Source organism: Larus michahellis, chromosome 4 (assembly GCF_964199755.1).
Source record: "Larus michahellis chromosome 4, bLarMic1.1, whole genome shotgun sequence".
NCBI lineage: Eukaryota > Metazoa > Chordata > Aves > Charadriiformes > Laridae > Larus > Larus michahellis.
The window spans coordinates 68,113,873-68,134,351 of NC_133899.1; the positions used below are offsets into that span (position 1 = coordinate 68,113,873).

The following is a 20,479-nucleotide window of genomic DNA, read 5'->3' on the forward strand; positions in this document are numbered from 1 at the left end:
TGTAGAACAAAGGAGCAAAGGTTGTGGATCTGACACATAAATTAGGGCTTTGGGCATTTGGAAGGATCGGACAGGAATGGAGTCATCTTGAGCAGGTCTGGCCACACCATCCCAAATTCCCTTGCACTTTACATCCCACACCAGTGTGTACAGTGTAATGAACAAAGATGTAGAACCATCACTGTGGCAAGATTGAAGAGGCCCTTAGAGTGAATAATTAGGAGGAGGTGATTACAGAACTAATAATTCATGGAAAGGAATGGGGAGCCAATTCAGTGAAATTGAAAGAATTTGAAGGTAAATATGCCCATAAATCCTCCAGGGTGGACTCAGAGTTTAGCACTTTCTCCTACCCCGGTTTTATTCCAAGGCAATTTCATTAAACACTAGAGAGAGGGAGAGAAAAAATAATAATATAAATGCCATAAAAAATCTTTCAGAGGAAGGAATAAAAAGGGTTCCTGCCAGAGAGAGATTTTATTGAAAGTTATTATAATACCTATCTTTAGTTTTATGGCCTTTAATACAGGGCCAAGTAATTTCAAAGCTGGGATTCTTTAAAAATGAAATACATATTTTAAAATAGTATAGTATGAATTATTATTTTTAATATAGAATTTAGCTAATATATGGAATAGAAAAATATTTTCTCTCTCATATTCTTTCCAATAAAAACACAAACATCGTTTCCATCATAGCATACAGAGAAGTTTCATTACTATCATGTTGCCTGTACATAAGAACGTTTAGCATTTACCATCTTTAGGTCACTGGGCAGACACTAAAGAATTAATCCATTTACCTCCCCTGGGGCCCCTGCATGAATATAAGGTTGCCCAGAGAAGTTGTCAGGTTGCCCAGGAAGTTGTGGATGCCCCTTCCCCAAAAGTGTTCAAGGCCAGGCTGGATGGGGCTTTGAGCAGCCTGGTCTAGTGGGAGGTGTCCCTCCAGGGTGGACTCAGAGTTTAGCACTTTCTCCTACCGCGGTTTTATTCCAGGCAATTTCATTAAACACTAGAGAGAGGGAGAGAAACACTAGAGAGGGGGGGTTGGAACTAGATGATCTTTAAGGTCCCTTCCAACCCAAACCATTCTATGATTCTATGATCAGCTCAATTTCAAAAACGGGGAAAGGGAACCAGAAATGGAATAGCTGGTTTTGCTTACTGCCTCAGAGTGAGCCGTTTCTGATGAGAAGAAATGATGTTGGTGGAGAGATTTCTGGGGTCGCTGCTCACTAGCCTCTCCTGTCTTGCGGAAGCAGCAAGTTTAATAATCAACCAGTGAAAATTCTCAGCTCAGGAGGGTTTTGAAAGGTAGAGATTCCAGTTACAATAAGTAAGTCATGGTCTTCTGGAGGTTTCCTAGACTCTGTTTCTGTTGTCAGGAACTTGCTGCTGTTTCTCAGTTAAATAGCTTTATTCCTTTGGGATGATTCAGATGTTGGTATCTGAGCGGAAGGTGCATGGAAAACCAATATGTGATGGAACTAGAAAATCAGTTAGTGATGAATTGTGATGGAAACTACTGAGATTAAAAATACAAGATAGGAAATGGCAAGACAGATTAGTGTACTTATCTTTTCTGTGGTTTCTAGAGATCTCATTAATGACCTTGACTGAAGTCTAATACCACTTCTGGAGGTTTTTCTCTTTTTAACCCTCATTTTTATACATACGAAATCGGCAGCATGGGACAAACAGCAATCACAGAGCAAGAAAAACTGGAATACCAGGGGAAATAGCATGCAGCGGAGATCAGGAGAAAAGGACAGAGATTAATTGATAGAATCGAGTGTGGAACCAGACATGAAACAGTGCAGATACAGGTCGGAGTTGGCAGGGTTGATGAGTATTACACATCTGTTATGGTTTGAGGAACCCACAACAATTTATTGTCATTTAGACAATTATTCTATCACCTGTTGATGCCCTCTAACCTGGGAAGGGGAATTGGGGAAAAAACAAGGAAACCCATGGGTTGAAGTATAAACAGATTTAATAGAATAACACTATGTAATTAACATTAATAACACTAGAGAACCAATATTGATCCTGATACCAATATAAAATATACAATTATTATACTTAGCCAGTTCCATTGGTAGGAAGCTGTGCACTCCCATCAATGGACAGCAAATGTCGGACACTGCGAGCGCTACGACTTCAGTGGGAAGGGAGGGGCTCAGGGGTCCGGCACCGGGGCAAGAAGTTCTCAGGATGGCAGCCATCAAGGGAGAGAGGAAAATCCTCAGCAAACTTTCTAATTTATATTGAAAATGACGTTCATGGTATGAAATAATCCTGTTCGCCAGCTGGGGTCAAGTGCTCAGGTCTCTCTCCTCCTCATCCCCGCACCTAGGTAGCTCAAAAACACTGAGACGTTGAAACCCACGTACCACAGCTGGCTATAAAGTAAATATTTTCACAAATTCAGACACTAGACTCTTCTAAAAATGCAGTGTCCCCTAGCAGATCTAAGAGCAAAATCCACACACTCTAAATTCAACCTGGGAATCAAAAACAATTGCCCAGGTCTTAGCACTGTCTGAGCAAGGTCTTCTAGTAGTGATGGATAATTTATTCTTTATTCACAGTACTTATCCTTAACACTCTTTTATAAGTGCTTTAGAGAACTGTAATGTAAGTCTCCAGTTCCACTAGCTACGTCACCTGCTTAAAAAAAAAAAAGTATAGTTTTGTTGACTTATTGTGCTAAATTACTTTACAGCGGTGCAATTAAGAACTAGTACCTTTCTACTCAGGGGCAGCTGCATTTCACTGTTGGAGCATGTGATCGCTGTTTGTAGAAGTTAATAAAGTGATTTGGTGTCCTTTGGGATAAGTAAAGCTTTATAAAATGTATATGACAGAACCAGAAGAATTATAGAAAGTAACTTTATGTTTTGTGCATTCCTCCTTTCTTGACCTCTCACTGAAGAGCTGAACTTTTAAGGCCATCTTGTTTTATGAGAGAAGACACCAGGATTTCAACAGTGTTCTTCCATTTTCTATGACTGAAAGAAGATGTTAAAAAAATGACATTAGCCTGTAAGGCAGGAAATTGCTTTGTACATGTTACTTTCAGTTCCTTTTAGTCTTTTCTCCACATTGAGGCAAGATTATGAAAGTATTTAATGAAAGTATGTAAGCATGAGAGTACTGCAAGATTGCATCCTACAAAACGTTGCCAAATAGCAATGCCAGGTAAGACTTAAGTAACATGTAGGATAGGGATTCCCTTACTTCACGGCTGTTTTTTTACAGATACTCTGTTTTTATAATTTTTATTTACAGCTGACCGATCCTATTTTTCTTGCTTGGCTCACTCCAAGCCACTGAAATCAAGAGGGAAGGAACATCAGGTTCAATCTTATCTTTCTGACTGAAAGCTCAGGTTTTTTTTTTTTTCTTAGCTCAGATACAGAGAGGAGGAGCGCAGGGAACTTTGGGCAGCAGACAGAGGGACTTGGTAGTGTTAGGACCATGGAAGGCTAAAGAAAAGGCTGAGACATCAGAATACTTACGCAAAGAGGGAACATGCAGCATGTTGGAGACAGCCATAGCAGCCATAGTAATGTAAAGGAGGCCGCATTTAAAGCTGGAGAGTCTTTTTCAGGAATAAGGATTTGGAAGGCTTGTCATGATGTGAGTTTCCCAGGAATATTCACCTGGAGTACTAAAGTACAGCATACTGAAGTACAGCCACCCTACTCCTGAGGAGCTGAGATTTCAGGAATGCTTCCTGCCTCGTGAAGAATATTTTAGTTGTTTTGTTTCAGGAGTCATCGCACTGATCCTGCTGCTCAGCAGAATAGGCAGCTCTCTGTGAGGAGAAGTTGTTAAGGGAGACGATTTCAGCAGAAGCCATGGTTTGAGCTGTTGCTGCTGAGCTGGGGTAATTTTGTACTGTGTGCAGGAACGTTACAGCCTGTGTCCAGAGGCTGCCACAGACTCTCCCTAATGGTCTGCATTACTAATTCAACTAATTGCAGCAATTACAGGCAGGAGATGCTGCTGGGAGGAGACGCCAGTACACTTCTTTTTAACATGCTGCAGTACATGCTGCTCATTAATTAGACCAGCAGAAAAAAAAAAAAGAAGGAAAAAAAAAAAAGGAAAGAAAAAATCACCAGCTGGAAATGCAGAGGAATGTGCTGAAACCTGTAAGGGACATGAACAATCACAGTTTGGTTTAAGCCTTTCAGAACTGGACTTTCCAGCTGGTCAGCCCCGGCATAGCAATGCCCTTGTTCATTTGGCCAGCAAGTGGCTGATGTTGCACCTTGGCCTTTACCTGACACATGCAGCAGTTCTTCATAGCTCAACAGATCAGTTGCACAGATCTGGGTAAATACAAAGAATTCCCAGCCCTAGAGGTGCATTAACAGAGCAGGATTTACCTCTGCCTCGGAATGATGCGTCTAGCAACGCAGCAGAGAGTCCTGTTAGCTGCCTGGGTGATGCGTATTATCTATCCTGTACGTTTTTCTTTACAGAAAGCATGTTCAGCCTGAGCATGCCTCACATGTTCAGTCTCTCAGTAGGTGCCTTCTGGCTGGGCCTATTTGGTGTTGGTATTTATCGAGGAGGCCAGCGTGTTCCAACCAGACACATCCCCTTCGGCTGTTGGAGGACAGTTTACCAGCCAGGCAGGTGTCATAGCCCGCTGTACTTACTGCGTACGGCGTGATCCGTCTGCTAACCTAAACAGCCACCTCTGCACACCTCAACTGTTCAACAGCACAGGGTCAGCACTATTCCTCTGACGAGGGAATCCAGCTCTATGGAGGGCACATTCACACAGACATATCTGGAATGCTTGGTACAATTTAAATATTTTAAAGGTTACAATTCTGAAACATATTTTTTTTCCAGGATACTTACTTAGCTGCCTCTGTAAGAGCCTCTCAACTTGCAAGTATCTTATTTTTTTTTTTCCTCTCTTCTTTTTCCCTCATTTCTTTCCTTCACACACCAGACAACAGATGACATCGTTTCATCAGCTGAATGTTCCAGTGATGATGAAGATTTCATTGACTGTGAGCCCAGTACAGGTAAGTCAGGTCAGTCTTGTTTTGCTTGCTTTCTGATTTCATTTGCAAAAAACAATGCATACATATATTTATATGTGTGTGAATGTATACATATATAATTATATATGTATATGTATGTGTGTATATGTGTGTATATATATACACTTATGTATATATACACTGTATATAAAATAAAAATTATACAGCCAAGCATCAGATCCCATGGACTTGGCAACAGCAAAATAGAGATATGTAGTCGTTGTTTGGTTAATATAAAGTTGTTTGCATGGAAAGACAAACTTCCTGAAAGTGGTCCCAGCTAATTAATGGTTTACATGTTTGTAGCAGTTACCTCACTGATACAGTGGGAAAGCAAAAGTATCAATGTGGCATGTGACAAATAATAAATATTTATACAGGGGGGAGGGTAAATGTTTGAAAAACAGAAGAGAAAAAAATGATTGTTAATTGCTCTGAAGATGGACTGTGGAAGGATGTGTTTGTCCATGGGATTTTGAATACAGTTAACATGGTAACGTATTTATACTAATTTTGTTTCCTGTGAGCCCAAATAAATTGGGGAGCACCAAACCATAGTTCTGACATAACAAAATTAGTAGTAATTCTTGCCCTGTTATCTGCAGTGATGCTTCAAAATGTATCCAATAAAGAGTCAGAAGGACTGGCCATGTGGAACTGACTCAACTTCTCCCTTTCAGATACATTTTGATAAATTGATGGCTTTTCTTTCTGGTGAGATATATGATGTGATATCCAGCAGGCAACTGCAGTCTATTTTATTTCTTACAGGCTTTTTCAAGTCTTCTTTTTTGAGGCTTGCCATGAGTTAAGCATTTCTATAATAGAGAACAGACATCATCGAATTTCTGTGTACATTTAAAAGGAAAAGAGAGAGTTTGGTTAGAAACTTTTGTCTTTAAAAGAGAAACATATAAATAGTTTAGGGGTTTTTTTGTTTGGTTTAGTTTGGTTTTGCTTTGTTTTGTTTGGGCTGATTTTTTTTTCCGTTAAAAAAGTCCCCAGAAAACATTATAAATGTTCTGTTTCTAGTTTTCTGAAACCATTTGATTAATACAATAATAACATTAAAGTTCACCCAAGGCTAGTGCTTTCATATTTCTTTTCAATTTGTCATGCTGTGCCTGCATTTTTTGGTAGAACTTGGTCCTGCAGTAACCGGAGATTGGCATTGCCTTGTAGCTGGGAACTTCCACTCATACTCTTGACTTCCCCACGATGGCAGGGAAGGCAGTGACACAACGACTGATGCTAACAGATAGCTCAGCCCACTCCTGTTTCTTTTTTTTTTTGGCAGATCTTTACGAGTTTTTCAGCTCCCCATCTGGCAGAAAAGTAGTCCAAATAGTACTAGATTGTGAAGCATAAACAGTGTGGGTACTGGGATTTTAAATAAAGGTAGCAATGAAATGCTAGCACAGTGATTATTGTGAAAGTGAGGTGTGAGTTTTATACGACCATTTTAAAAGGACTAATGTGCTGCAACTGAATGGATAGGAATAATTTCATTATAGCTTCACTAACATTTCAAGACTTCATTTTTTTTTATTCTGATTGCCAAGTATTTCATTTAAAGGAGAAAACGAGATTTTTATCTGACTCCTCCTCTTGTATGTTATTGTCGTTTGTATTTCAACATAGAAATCATGATTACTTCAATGGCTATAAATGCTAATAGCAATGTTTTCAGCTTGTGCTGCCAGTGGAAAAATCAAAGTTTGAGGAGAAATTTGGTAAACCAGGTTAGCTAGCATGAAATTTCAGAGTTCTTTAGAGCAACATTTCCAGACTAAAAATACCTCTGTCCTGACACAGTTAGAAACCTAATGCTATAAACAGATACAAACCAGATTTGTAAAAATGACTTGCTTTTGAAAATCCTGCTAAGCATTACAGTTGGCAGCTGTAAATGCCTACAGACATTTGAATATCTGCCGTATAAAATAATATGATTCGCTGAAAATCTGCTGAAGGTACTCTCCTAAACTATTAGACATTCTTGAAAATTTCACCCAGTATTTTTGTCACACCCTACTCCTCCTGCATAGGATGGTCATCTGCATGAGCCACTGAAATCTGAATCTTTTCTTGGGAATTACGGTGGCATTGAGAATAAAAATTTGCCTGATTATATGTAAAATAAGTCTCCAAGATGGTCGTTGCTGATGAAATTTACACTTACAGATTTTGAAGTTTCCCAGTCTGAGGCACTGGTGTTCAAACTCACCAGAAGGAGGAGGGATATGCAGATCCTTTTTGCCTCCAAAAGCATAAACTCAGCTCATCCCATTGTAAGAAGGGAAAGTAACAGTTTTATGTTGCTCCTCATTTAGGTTTCTTTGTCTATCTTATGGTCTCCATTCCCAGTGCATCCGGGGAAGGTAGAATGGTGTCTGCAGTACAGCCAGTAACGACACACTCACGCATCCCATTCTGCTCTGGAGCCCTAAAGCAATCTGAGCCGATTTATCAAAATCCAGTGGTGCTGGCTTGGCTGAGCAGATATGTTTGCCTTTACCCTCCACCAGCCAAGTCAGGATTCTGGCCATATGCCAAGATCTGGTACTAAATGTACACATCGTGGAAAGAAAAGGGCCAGATTATCTTGCTTGTATTTTCGTGTGTGTGGGCTTGGATTTTTATTATTTTATTTTTTTTAATTGGGCCCATTTGAAGTTGCTTCATCCTGTTCTGCTGACAGGTCAGTGTATTTTATGCTGCCTTCTGGTTTGCCTGATCGCTTTTGCAGCAAATTGAAAATTAAATGACCTAACCCAGCACAGGCCCCTTTTTGTTGCTCTGATAATGTGTAGCTTTTAAAGCTCTTGAGTTTCTGCCAAACGCCAGAACGTGGCTTTCCATCACCCACAGTGCCATGGTCCAGTAATGCAAAGGTTACTGAACTCACTGCTGCAGCTGTGAGATATGATATACATCACTATGAACCTGCTGTGCAATAATCAAGACAAGGGCAGTGGAGAATATTGCCCTGCAAATCAAAAGCTTTCAGATTTCATATGGGTCTGAATCAAATCCCAAGATCTAAATATATTACTTTGGACTTGGTCTCGCCTGGATCAGAGGCAGTACCCTACAGAGTCCTTTTGAAGACTTTGGTTTTGGTGTACTCAAAGGTAGTTCAAAAGACAGAAAATCATGTCCTCTTTGAGGCTAAATATCTTATAAGAACCATTTGTCAGGTCTTATTGCCACTTAACTTGTCTGTTGAATCCAAGACCTGTAGCTCAGTAAGCATATGATCTGCATCTGGATACTTGCATCTCTCTAAAAGAAGATGCCTCACTCCGCTCCTCGCAGGATTTTCCTGGCTTGCTTGAGACACTTACTGTAACAGGCTGGCTACTTCTCTGTATCCCGCTTCCAAAAGTGATTTCCGTTGGGATTTTTGTAGATCCCCTTGTGTAGAGACCAGGAGCTGTCACAGGACCTGTCATGACTGAGGTAGCGTGCAAGCATCCTCCGTAGACACATATGTATGCAGAAGGAACTATTTTAATAAGTGGTGGCAATGACAACTGTGAATCCAAAGCCCATCTGTATTTCACACAGCGAAAAATACAGCATTGCAGTTTCAGAGAGAAAAAATGCTTGCCATTCATCTTATTGCAGACAAGATACCCTTAGATCTCTAGATCTCCCAGAATGGCTTACTGAAATAATACAGAGGGCATAAAACCATTCATCTGCCCTGAAGAAACATTTACTTATAATCAAGACCAGCCCCTCTCTTATTTCTATGGAAATATTGCTAGTCCCAGTACATGCGCAAAAACCTGGTTTCTGCGCCAGAAACATGATGCTTTTCTCTGGTATGAGAACAGGACTCTCTTCTGGCCTATGTCAGGGAGATCTGAGGCTCAAATATTCAAGTTCCTCAGAGTGAAGCCAGGATCCTGAGTCTGCATGTTTGAACACAGCTCGGTGGTGGTGTTTTGGTCACTCAGCCACTCCCAGAGCATGAAAGACTTGTAAAGGAAATAACTTTACTCCTAACTAGGAAGCACTATGCCATTATAAAGAAAGAAAGCATTTATCTCCAGTCAAATGAGGAGCACCCCTACAATATGAATTTACTGATGCTTCAAAGCCATGAGGATTATAGCTATGCTTTTCCTGACAGCAGCTGCTGCTGTCTCCTCATGCCATTGCCCTTGTTCCCATTAAGCTTGTCCATCAGCTCAGTGCTCCAGCACCAGGCGGGATGGGTGCTGGTGGCTCGGCAGCTGGTTGGGATCACAAACCAAACTGTTCATTGCATGAGTCAAAACGGTAAGACCCAAACACTCTCCAGTTAGCCTGAAGCCCATAATGCAACCTCTTGAAATGGTCTGTAGAGCTTAATCCTAGCTCCCTGGCTTGACAATAGCCTGTGATTCTTCCCTGGTGCAGTTGCCAGCTTTCCTTTCCTATCTGCCCAACAATTTCCTAGGTGATTTTTTTTTCCAGACAAATTTATTCTCTGTTTCCCAAAAGGCTTCATATATCATAAGGTTGACGTTGTCTAATCAGAGTGGTAGCCTTTTCCCATTAGGGACTGGGCACAGCAGTAGAGATGCCAAAATCTATAGTTCTTTGTACTGGAAGTTACACAGCGTTTTGTAGCATATACCTATACACAGGGGGCATATCCTACAGGTATGGTGTCTGTATTTATAATTTACTGGCCTATACCCATCCACTTCAGGCTCCTGGTTAGTGGGCTAGGACAGTCAAGCTTCCATCCATGTAAGCTGTAGAACTGGGTAGAGGTTTATTTGCAGAAAACAAGCAGAATCTCTCTTCCAAGTGTCTAAGAGCAGCCAGCACAGTATAAAAAGCAGTATGCTGGAAGTGAAGAAACCTTGACTGAAGAAACGAATTGCAGCATTTGAGGGTTTTGTCTGGATGTGGGAGACCTATGTAAAATGATGCACATAGAAAGGGGGGAGTACCAAACAATGTCTCCTAAGAGGTTTAAGCAGACCTCCCTACAAAAATGGCAAAGACTGAGCAACTTCAGTTGCAGCTCTACTGGCAAATGATTGATTCTGTTATATCTGTTATATTTAACCAACTGAAAATTTTGATACAAAGTTTGGTGTATCAAGCTCAACTGAGCTGTGAAATCCTGACAAACCAAGAGATGTGATGATTTGGCTCTCGTCCTCTGTAAACTGCATCAGCCTTCTTGAAGCATCCAGGGAATTTTCGTTGCTCTCCTCGGAGAAACACCTCCCTATAAATCCAGTGCTCAGTTACCCCCAGCCTCTTCCTCTGTCAAGCAGAAGGAGTTATGCTCTGTTTCTCATGCTGTGAACAAGAAACGGCCTTTAAAGTTGAGTGCGTGCCTCAGAGTACACAGGGAAGTAGGCTTCCCATGGTCTGAATACCATACAGACCTGAAGGAGGAGGATTCCTCCGTGGCACTTCTCAGGCCATAATAGCATCACTTCTTTGATGGAATTTCCTAGCTACGGTTTTACAGCCAAAGCAAAACCAAATGAACAAGTTTTACTAATCAATCATGCAAATGACTTACAGGAATTTTTTGTTTTCTTTTTTATACTAGAAATTTATACTGGGTTTGGTTTTCAACATATTATTCTTTTTTCCTATGTAAGCTCCAAAGGCCCCACCCATGAGGATATTTTATCTATATATGCACCATATAGAGTGTGCATATATATCTATATCTATATGTGCATATACTAAAGTAATAAATGACCAATATCAGCAGTAGCCCCTATCATCCAATCACATGTTTACACAGAAATTCATGCCTTCATCTAACCCTGGCATCCGCTGGCGTGGACAGATGCATGATATTGTTATTTCTTGGTGAACAATGCACGTTAATTTCTTTTTTGTTAGAGTTTTTTCTTTCTTCCTTTCTTTTATTTATTTGTTTACTTTTAATCAATAGTTTCATCTACCAATTAGCCTTGGGGTAGGGTGGGGCAGGGAGAATAAAAAAATTATACAGGTATATCCATCGATATATACACATATACTCCGCGTATATATAGATAGATATATACATTGTATATATTTGAAGAACATTTTCTGTCGTTTCACCTCATCTTGTGCCGCATGAATTTTTGGTGATTGACATTTTAGTTTCTTTTATATTTCTTTCCTTTTTTTTTTTGGCTCGTAATGGTGCCATACCGCTATTTTTTAATTTTTAAAATCATTGCTGTACTTTTCAATTTATATTTTTGGAGTTCTTCCAACAAAATAATGGTTTAATCATCTCAAGAAAGAGATATAGATCTGCAAACCAATAAAGGCAACAAAATCTTTTCTTGCCATCCTTAAGAAATCCACATTTTCAGACATCCCAAGAAAGTTGTGTGCAAAAGAATGAAGATTCTTACCCCTCCTTTCTTTTTATTTTGTCTTCTCCCTACCTTTTTTTAAACTTCTGCAAAGTCTCTATCCTGTCTTTTCCCTTTTCCCTTTTTTTTTTAATTGAGTTCAGAGAAAAAACACCCAGAAGGAAAAAAAGATTCCCCTTTACCCCTGTGTTCTCCCAGGCAAAATTCTTCCCGCAGAGAAAGCCCGACAAACCGCAGATGGCATAAAAAGAATTTTATTGCAATGCAGAGTATCTGTCGTATCTTTTATTTCTGGGTCAGTGCAAGATCATTTTTATGGCATGCTGTAGTTTAGCTGATTTAACTAACCATGGCCTTCATTAACCGGTGCATGGGCTGTGATGACGCCATCTTGTGTTTCATCAGAGCTACGCATTCAGGCTAACCGAGCAAGTCCGTAGTGTATGATTTGGGGGGATGTCGTTTCAATTTGAATTTTTAGTTGTATTATAATTTCTTCTTTTTGGAGACTTATGCCAGTACCGTCGGCTGCTTCTTGCAGCCTCAGTGTTATATATCTATTTTCTTTTATGGGTTTTTTTTTTTTGCTCTTTTTTTATTTCTCGGTAGCGATCTTATGTCTTGTCTGTGTCCATCTGTCTTGTCAGTGTGTCTTGGAGTCCATTGGTCCAGTGTTGTTATGTGATTCTGTTCTCTGTTCGTAAGCTGGTGTTCAGCTCCCCACCGCTCTGTCGTCCCTCTCCCCCTCCCCTTCCCCTCCTTCCCTCCCCCCCTGCCCGAGGGGAGTCCACAAAGGGGCACCAAGCTTTGAATGACGATTGGAGTCTCACCCCGAGGCTTCGGGCTGGAAGTCGCAAGACGTCCGCACAGCTTTTTAAGAAAGACAAAGTTTGCAGCTGGAAAGTTTTCAAACCCTGTTATCGTTTCACTCCTAGAAATGGTTTACTGGCATAATGCTAAAGCGACTTCTTATACAGCTTTTTGGGGGATTTGTATGTGCACGCTGACGTCGTAGAGTAAGGAATCCTGGTATCTCTGCTATAGGCACCAGGAAACGCTACGCAGGGTGCAGGCTGTATGTTATCTGCAAAGTACCTAGGCCTTTTTATAAATGGCAGTCCTGGGAGGGGAACATCACTCTGCACATGCAACTGAAATGACATCTATGTGACAGTATTTCCGAAATCCACAGTTCATAGTTCCTTTGCAGTTGGAAGACAAAAGTGTAGGATGTTCTTGAGATTTCTAAGAGTAGTGTGTTGCCAGTTTGTGGGGTCAGTCTTCTCTTTGTCACTGTGTGATGGCTGCCTCTTTACTGATACTGGTAAAAACTATTTTGCTGATGTTTACTTGTATAAGTTGAACACTATTTTGCTGATGTTTACTTGTATAACTTGAACACAGTTCTAGAAATGCATCTGGAGTGTCTTCTGCCGTATACACCATAAATATGCAATAATGCATAAGGCCGAAGAAAACAGGCTGAGTTTTCAGGTGTCTGCTTAGACTTGAAACACTATTTAGAAAAAAATCATCCTTTGGCTTGTACAGTATCCTTAGTTTTGTTCCCACTGAATGAACTAGCCGTGTTAGTGGCACAGAAAGCCAAAGTGCATTAGAATGCATCAGCTGGCATCGGTGGATCAGCTCAAGTTAGTGGAGGAAGAGGCGGCCAGTTTCCTTGCAGATAAAGTTCAGGACATCACAAAATGCAGGCTCATACATACCTTTAGCCTAGCTAAAATGCCAGTCTTTTTGCAGGAATTCTGCCGGGAAGATGAGATGATGAAATCTATGAACTTTTCTCACAAGAGAATGATATACAGCTTGCCTGTTTAAGCTAGGAGTTACCAGAAGAGGGAAGTGATGGGATATGTTCATATCTCCAACGTGGAATTATTTCATTTAAGTTACACAAGATATGTTTCCTGTGCTTGCAGAGGGGTAAAAAGAAGATAGCTTTTCTTTCACCAATAAGAAACAATGATCTTATGCTCAGTTCAGTTTCCGTAATTCATATATGATCTGAGAAACATTACTGCGTGCTATTAATTATAGCAAAAAGGAATCAATACTTAAAGCTTGCTTGGTTTTGGATTTTGTATCTCTGTGTTGTTTTCACAACTATTAATTCCTACCAAGTCTAAAGCTTTCTCTTGGCTTTATTTAAGCAACTGCTTATAAAATTATATTACAATCAAGAAGCTCATGGTTTTGTGTAATACTGCCCTCTGTCAGATAGACCAGAACTGTCCTGTTACGAGGCTTACAGCAAAAGAAACATTTTTTTTTTAGCTCAAGTGGCAGGTTATTGGAGCAGAACAATCGGAGTTTTAGCCCCCTGCATCATGAAGTTCAGGGTAACCTTCATATTGGAATATTGTGATGAGTAAATCAAGTGTCCAGGCATCAGGACAGTAACCTCCAGGCTGTGGCAAAGCTGCTGTGTCCTGCTGAATGGTTGCTCTTCTTCGCCTTATGTAGCCTCTGTGATGCCTGCAACTAGCCCTCTGCTGCAGGGAGCAAGAGCGAGAGGCTCACTCAAGTGCAGGAGATGCAGTGGAAGGTCCCTTTGTACGCCGTTTTATCCCACTAGGGGTAAATATGGATTTCTGGCACTTGAAATAGTTAGTTCATACTTTTGTTTTCTGTCTCAGGGCAGGCTGCTGGCTTCAGCTCGTGTGACATTTGTCACTGAGCAAGGGAGAGAGCTGAGGGTTGAGTTGTTAAAGCCAAGGGTAAAAATGCCTGAACTCCGATGTGCTGCTCCCAGCTGTGCTGTTGATTCCTTCTGTGACCGTGCATCTATATTGCTCACTTGCCTACCTGTACGGCAGGGTAAATGAAATACTTCATAGATAAATGAGGTGGAGATGATGGGAAAGAAGATTTAATTAGTATTTTAATGGACTTTGATATTCAGGTGCAAATTGCTATGCACTGCACCAAAATGGTACTGTACTGCTAACTACCAAACATGTACAAGTAAACTGTCATTGTTGAGGTTTTAGTACTAAGTGCTATCTTCGCTTGCTGTGGCAAGTAACATTATTGTGTATTTTTATGAAGTAGGTACAACTCCTAATCTGTTAATGCAGAGAGAAGCAAGTAAAGGACACAAAAGCCAAATGTTTCCAAATCAGGGAACATTGGTGTGGCATCATTTTCATTAAATATCACTTTTTCCTCTAGAGTTAACACATGCAATGGAATGAATCGTGCTCAGGCTACATAAATTGATGTCATGAGTGGACTACAATATACAGATCTTTTATATCAGCACTTCCATCACTTGAACTTGCATCCTGATCAGAATTTTGCTTCAAAAACTTCACAGTTTCTCCAGCCTGACTTACCTGGTGTACATTTCCCTGCTTTTGCATTTAAGATCAGGAGGAGATCAGGATAAGATCCACAGTCTGGCTACCTTGCCCTTGCTGCCTTCCAGTCTTTTTTTAAAGCATGTTCTCTAAACTCATAGCCATGTGCACTGTCACATTCTGGCAATCCCTCTAGTGCTGTGCCTATGTTATCAAGCTGACACATGTCTAAAATACTAAGATAGGATATTTTCAACCTGCTGGGACTTGCTTTTTGTCCCTGTTAGCTTTGATTTTCAGCTTCACAAAATATATGGGAAAGAAAGAAAAAAATAGCCAATGACACATTTGGTGGAAGAGAAGAGCTAGCACATGACTCAGGAACAGATTTTGCATCAAAAGCAAATGCATGTATATTAGACCCTTAAATGTCTATAGCAACTGATTAGTTAGCTTTAAACAAGAGGAAACTATCTGATTTCTGAAAGATATATAGTATCTGTTAGAGAGAAAACATGTTGAGCATTTACAGATCCTAGGGACAGACACACTTTTGCTTCTAAAGGGTTTTATTATGTGTTTCTTTTGGTCATCATGCCTGGACCTGAAGGTGCCTTGTGTATTAGAAGCCCAAAGGTACTGATGTTGGCATGATGTTCACATACCTGGAATGTTACCTCAGTAGAGCAGGAAAACCTATTCTACTTCGATTTTCAACCTAGGTAGATCATGAGATACCAAAACTTATAATTATGTTAAAGGGGGTATTACCTTGCCTTCATTCTGCCTCTCTATTTCAGTTCCAATTTATTAATCATAAGAGCTAGAAACCAGTGCTTTATCCCACCTGTAAGCAGCTGTGAATCCCAGTTCCTGAGCAATATGCAGTGTTAACACTTGCCTTAAATGCTGCGTGAAGAGCAGGAGACAAAGATCATACCAGTTTTGAAACTAGGGATAGAAGCAAAAAAACATAATTAGACTCACATGATTTGAAGTCTGAGATATCCATTAGTTCAACAACAGCTGTAGACTCCCTTTTTACAAGGACTCACCGGGAAAAGATGAGGGGTAATGGATACAAGTTACTCCTGGGAAGATTCCGATGGAACACAAGGGAAAATTTTTCACAATGAGAATAATGAGCCATTGAAGTAATCTCCCCAGAGAAGTGGTGGATTCCCCAACATTGAACACTTTTAAGATTCAGCTGGTCAGGGTGCTGGGCCATCTTGTCTAGGCGGTGCTTTTGCCAAGAAAGGTTGGACCAGATGATCCTTGAGGTCCCTTCCAACCTAGTATTCTATGATTATATGATTCTGCATTTTCATTGTGCTAATAAATACATTGTTAAAACCTTACAAAAGAGACACACTCAAGGACTCAGTTTTCTACTTCTGCTGAGTCTCAAAATCTGGAGTTGTTTGGTCCCATGGGGTGGTGTTATCATCGGGTCCTCTTTTGGCATTCAAGAGGAACTACAACTGTTTTACAGACAAACATACAAAATCTCAAAATTAGCTTCTTTTAGAGCAACAAGAAAATTCCAACACTTTCCTCCCTTCATTGGTTTCACGCCGTCTCAGTATCAGAACAGTAAATGTCTAAATGTCAGAAGCATCAAAAAGGGGAAAAAATGCTCTGTCTTTGCAGGACAGCAGAAGTGCAAAGCAATTTTGAGCTTAATTTTATTTTTTTTAATGGATGTGAATAATTCTTTTTTTTTTTTTTTTCCTGGTACTGAAACCAGTATGACTGATTTGAGATACTACTTTTAGCAACTACTGATTTTCACTGTTGCAATCTTGGGGGCTTCGTAGATTTTATATTTGACAGATGAAAAGAGCAAAAATAGCCCTGTCATTAGGTCAGGGTATTTTCTAGTGTATCAAAATATAATTTTAATTTCTTCTTCTGACATCTCTGTGTGAAGCAACAAGTCTACTGTGGAGTGCCTGGAGATCTGTATTTTCCCTAGAACCTGTGGTTCTCCTGTATGCTAATTCTTTTACTGTTGAAACATGGATCACTAATGTGTTGCAAAGAATGTGCACACACGCACTCTCTCTCTGTGTATATGTGTGTATATTTATACATCTGTTAATGCTATGTTTATGTTCTTGCTAAAAGGAGCATTTTGGGGAACTGAAATAGAGGAGTAGAATAAACGTGCTGAGGAGCTTTACAAGCAAATGTGGAACAAATAGATTGAATCTTGTCTTCTCCACTTTGTCATACTCCTGTTAGGTTCTGTTAATTCAAGTCTTCAGCTTTTGGATAGCTCTGAGAGCAGCTAGTACATCCCAGCATTTCGGGGGAGATGTTTTGTGAGTGCAGGCAAGTGTGATCCTGGGGTTTGAGATCTGGGCATAGTCTGAGATAGAGGACCTCCAGCACGCATCCGAACTCGCAGCAGGGAGGCGCCTTTGACGAGGTTCTGAATCACTTCTCTCTGCCAGGGAATTAGGGACTCTGAGAGCTGTGGGAAGGATTAAGGAGGGTTTGACAGCTGGAGAGAAGGTCAAGGGACATGGCAGTGTAGCGGGAGTATGTATGTATCTGGAACCCAAAAAAAAGTACTCTTTTGTACAGTAGACTGAGCATACTACCAGACCCGCCCTTATTCCAGTGGTTGATGGTTAGCCTTCCCATGGAAGAAATGCTGCGACATGCCCTGCACAGCAGTAGAGTGAGCGACTTCTGAGCATGAAGTGCTGAATGACTTTTGAGCTTTATTTTCTGAAAAGATAACTGAGAGATTTTCGGGTTTGCCTCAAACCCTTTACTTCACACGCTTAAACATGGCACATAAACTCCAAGAGAATACAGAGACTGGAAGGTAGTTAAATATGTTCGTGCCCTATTTCTTTTTTGATGAAAAGTGAAGATTTGGTGTTGGCAAAGTACTGTGGGGACTCCATCTCGTTTCCTCTGAACTGACTGTGTCAAATCCAAAAGGAGAAAATGTTTTATGACTCCTAAAATACAAATTTCAACTATTTTCTTAAAATGTCTTTTCATTTTGAAATTGATGGGGGTTTTTAAAAAAAATAAATAAAAGTTCCTATTCTAGCAAAGTATCTAATTATGAAGCAAACTAAACTTAAGTTTTTTAATCATGAGTATCACGTGGGGATTTCACTGCACTTGTCTCTTTTTTTCATTTCTGAAAATATGACTAGTAACCTTCACCTTTAACTAACTTTGGAGCTTTTTACTACTCCTTTTCAGTTTTTCAACTTCCTTTCTCCACCATTAGCTTCTTCAGAACATTGAACCATGCTTTTCTCCATAGGAAACATCTGTCACTAGCTCTGTACCAATTGTTTTAGAAAAATAAAACCTTTGATTACATTTATCAAAGGAGTTGGGTCAATATATTGCAGCATCTTCAGTTGTTTCATTCGTAGCTTTTCATTAGATTTTGAATAGCAATGGTAAAGGTCCATCCCTGAAGCTGTGCGATCTTCCCGCATATGCTGTTTTCCATATCTGTCACGTTTCCCTCAGAAAGGAAAAGCAAACAAAAATGATTTTGGAGAGAGAGGGAAAAAAGGCAGTATTTTTAGAAACAGCTGGTAAAACAAACTGCAAATGTTGTGCCTGGAGCACCTCTATTCTAATAACAGGATTGTTTAAAGATGAAAGCAGTCATTTGGGTGTCTAGCTTGCTCTGTTAGTAGTAATTCTTCCTCTGTATGGGAAGAGTGAGGAAACCTGGGTTGTGGTAGTTTGTTCCCTATCTTACTTCCTCTGAAAAGATATTTACACAATTCTCTGCTGAAGAGTGAGCGTTCCAGTAGTGCTTCTACAGCAACTGCAAACAACCGATAGCATAGGAAAAATTAATCTCAGTCATCTATACCTCGTTTACTATTGAACTGGTAGATTTGTTATTCTTAGGGTGATTTTTTTTTTCCTTTGCCTCCCAGATGACCTTTCCTTCCTGATGACAAGCTGCAAGTTTTCTGTTGGCCTGTCTCATAGGTGGCAAGTTTCCAAACACGAGCTGCCAATTCAGATAGTTTAAGAAACTCTTAAGAGCTGCCAGGCTTGGCACTCCTCGTGTAAGAACACTATATTCATGCAGAAATGTTTAAAGTATCCTGAGGAACTTGAGCAGCTTTGTTTCTTTTTCCATACCAAATTTGCTTAGCTTCCATTAAAGATAATTAATTAGGAGTCTGAGCACCAAATGAGGTAACAGCCATTTGGAGTACTTTTAAAAACAGACTTTTTGTGAAGGCCGAGCTTGATGATGATATTTGGAATCTCAATTGGTCTTGATACCTACTGCTTTTGCCTTAAAATCCCTATAAAAACAATATTGTTTCTTGTATTTTATTGGGATTTAATCTCTGATGCCAGCTAAACATTCAACATGCTTATTTAAAATGAATTTTAGCAGTTGGATCCTGGTGATGGCTGCATGTGTGAATGTCCAATAGCTCCAACAACTTTTTACAGCTATATTGCCATAATTTTTCCAGCGGCTGAAAGGAGCTTTGTGGATATTAGTGCAGCTGAGCACTTGCTTCAAAAATCTAAATTTTAGATTTATACGCTGACAAGAGATAGTTAATCCTGTTGTGGACCAGGCCCTTAAGGACTGTCGGAATGGCAAGACTTGAAATAAGACCTTGGAGTCTTAATTCTTCGTTCACTTTCAAACCTCAGTTAATCTCTCCTTCACTTTTAAACAAAGGTTGCATTTTGATCCTACAGATTTCTTAAACCTTCTGTCAGATACACACTCCAGGAGGTCATTTTTCTGGGGATCCAGTCATGTTAGGGCAATGACAGCTGTTACTGCGGTGTGTCATATTACATTAATTTTCTTATTCAAGGGAGATTTCAGCAAATGCAAAACAAGACGATTGAGCTATCTACAGTGAAGTTAAAGATTTTAGACATCAGCTTAGAGCAATGATCGTTGTTCCTTGTTGAACAGCAGTTCTTTATCAGTTTTCTCTTTTGTTTTGTCTTGTGCTGTTCTTTTCTGGTAATGAAATGCATAGAACTGTACACATCATTTCAGGGGTAGCAGTGACAAAGCTGTGTAGAGAGGCACCGTTATCTCTCTGCTCCATTACAGTGAAGCTTCTGCTTATACACACCCTGGGCTCTGAAAATAGTTGGAAAGCTTAATAAGCATAGGGAACTGGTGCGGAGGAAAGAGATTCTTTGCAACAGAGGATTAAGGGATGACAAATGCAGTTTCCTTTTATAAAATGCAAGAAATTTGAGCTCTGTGTCTCTGACTGGAGCACTGGGAAAGGTTCTGGGAATAGGAATTAAGGGGAATTTATATATATGCATATGTGTGTGTGTATAAACATATCTATATGTATTACATATATGTGTGTGTAAGGATATATATAAAAACGTAAGTATTATTCAGTTACTTAATGTGATGATAGGTTTCAGATAGTTCAAGCAAATATCTTAAGTATGAAAACAGAGTACTGGTAATATCCAGTACTGGTCCGCAGGAGATGGCCTGCATGTCACATTTCAGGTCTCTGTGATTCTACTGTAAGAAATGATGCACGTGCTCTACCTCTCAGTGCTAATGTAAGTTAACAATAATGCATATAAGCTTTATTATCAGTGTAACACTGCTGCAAATGAGTAGCAATTCATGCTCTTAAGTTTCAGATGTGGGATAGTTTGACAGAAGTGAACATCAGATCAGAAAAGGTGAATTAGGAAATTGTTTGCATGCATGAAAAAAAATTGTATGCACA

At 39.9% G+C, this 20,479-nt stretch overlaps 1 protein-coding gene across 40 annotated transcripts in view; it reads left to right on the forward strand.

Annotated features, from left to right (window-relative positions):
- Positions 1 to 20,479, forward strand: part of NRXN3 (neurexin 3) — a 1,053,186-nt gene that overhangs the window by 1,005,565 nt on the left and 27,142 nt on the right. For 28 of the 40 annotated variants that reach the window (XR_012586788.1, XR_012586790.1, XR_012586793.1 and 25 more), the window contains one exon: positions 4,981 to 5,056. Coding sequence is in view for 32 of the 40 variants with exons in the window: in XM_074585395.1 (XP_074441496.1) it covers positions 4,981 to 5,056 (76 nt within the window). In the remaining 8 variants the exon portion in view is untranslated. Of the gene's footprint in view, positions 1 to 4,980; positions 5,066 to 20,479 lie in introns of all 40 variants that reach the window. The other 12 variants (XR_012586787.1, XR_012586791.1, XM_074585406.1 and 9 more) reach the window with 1 other exon arrangement.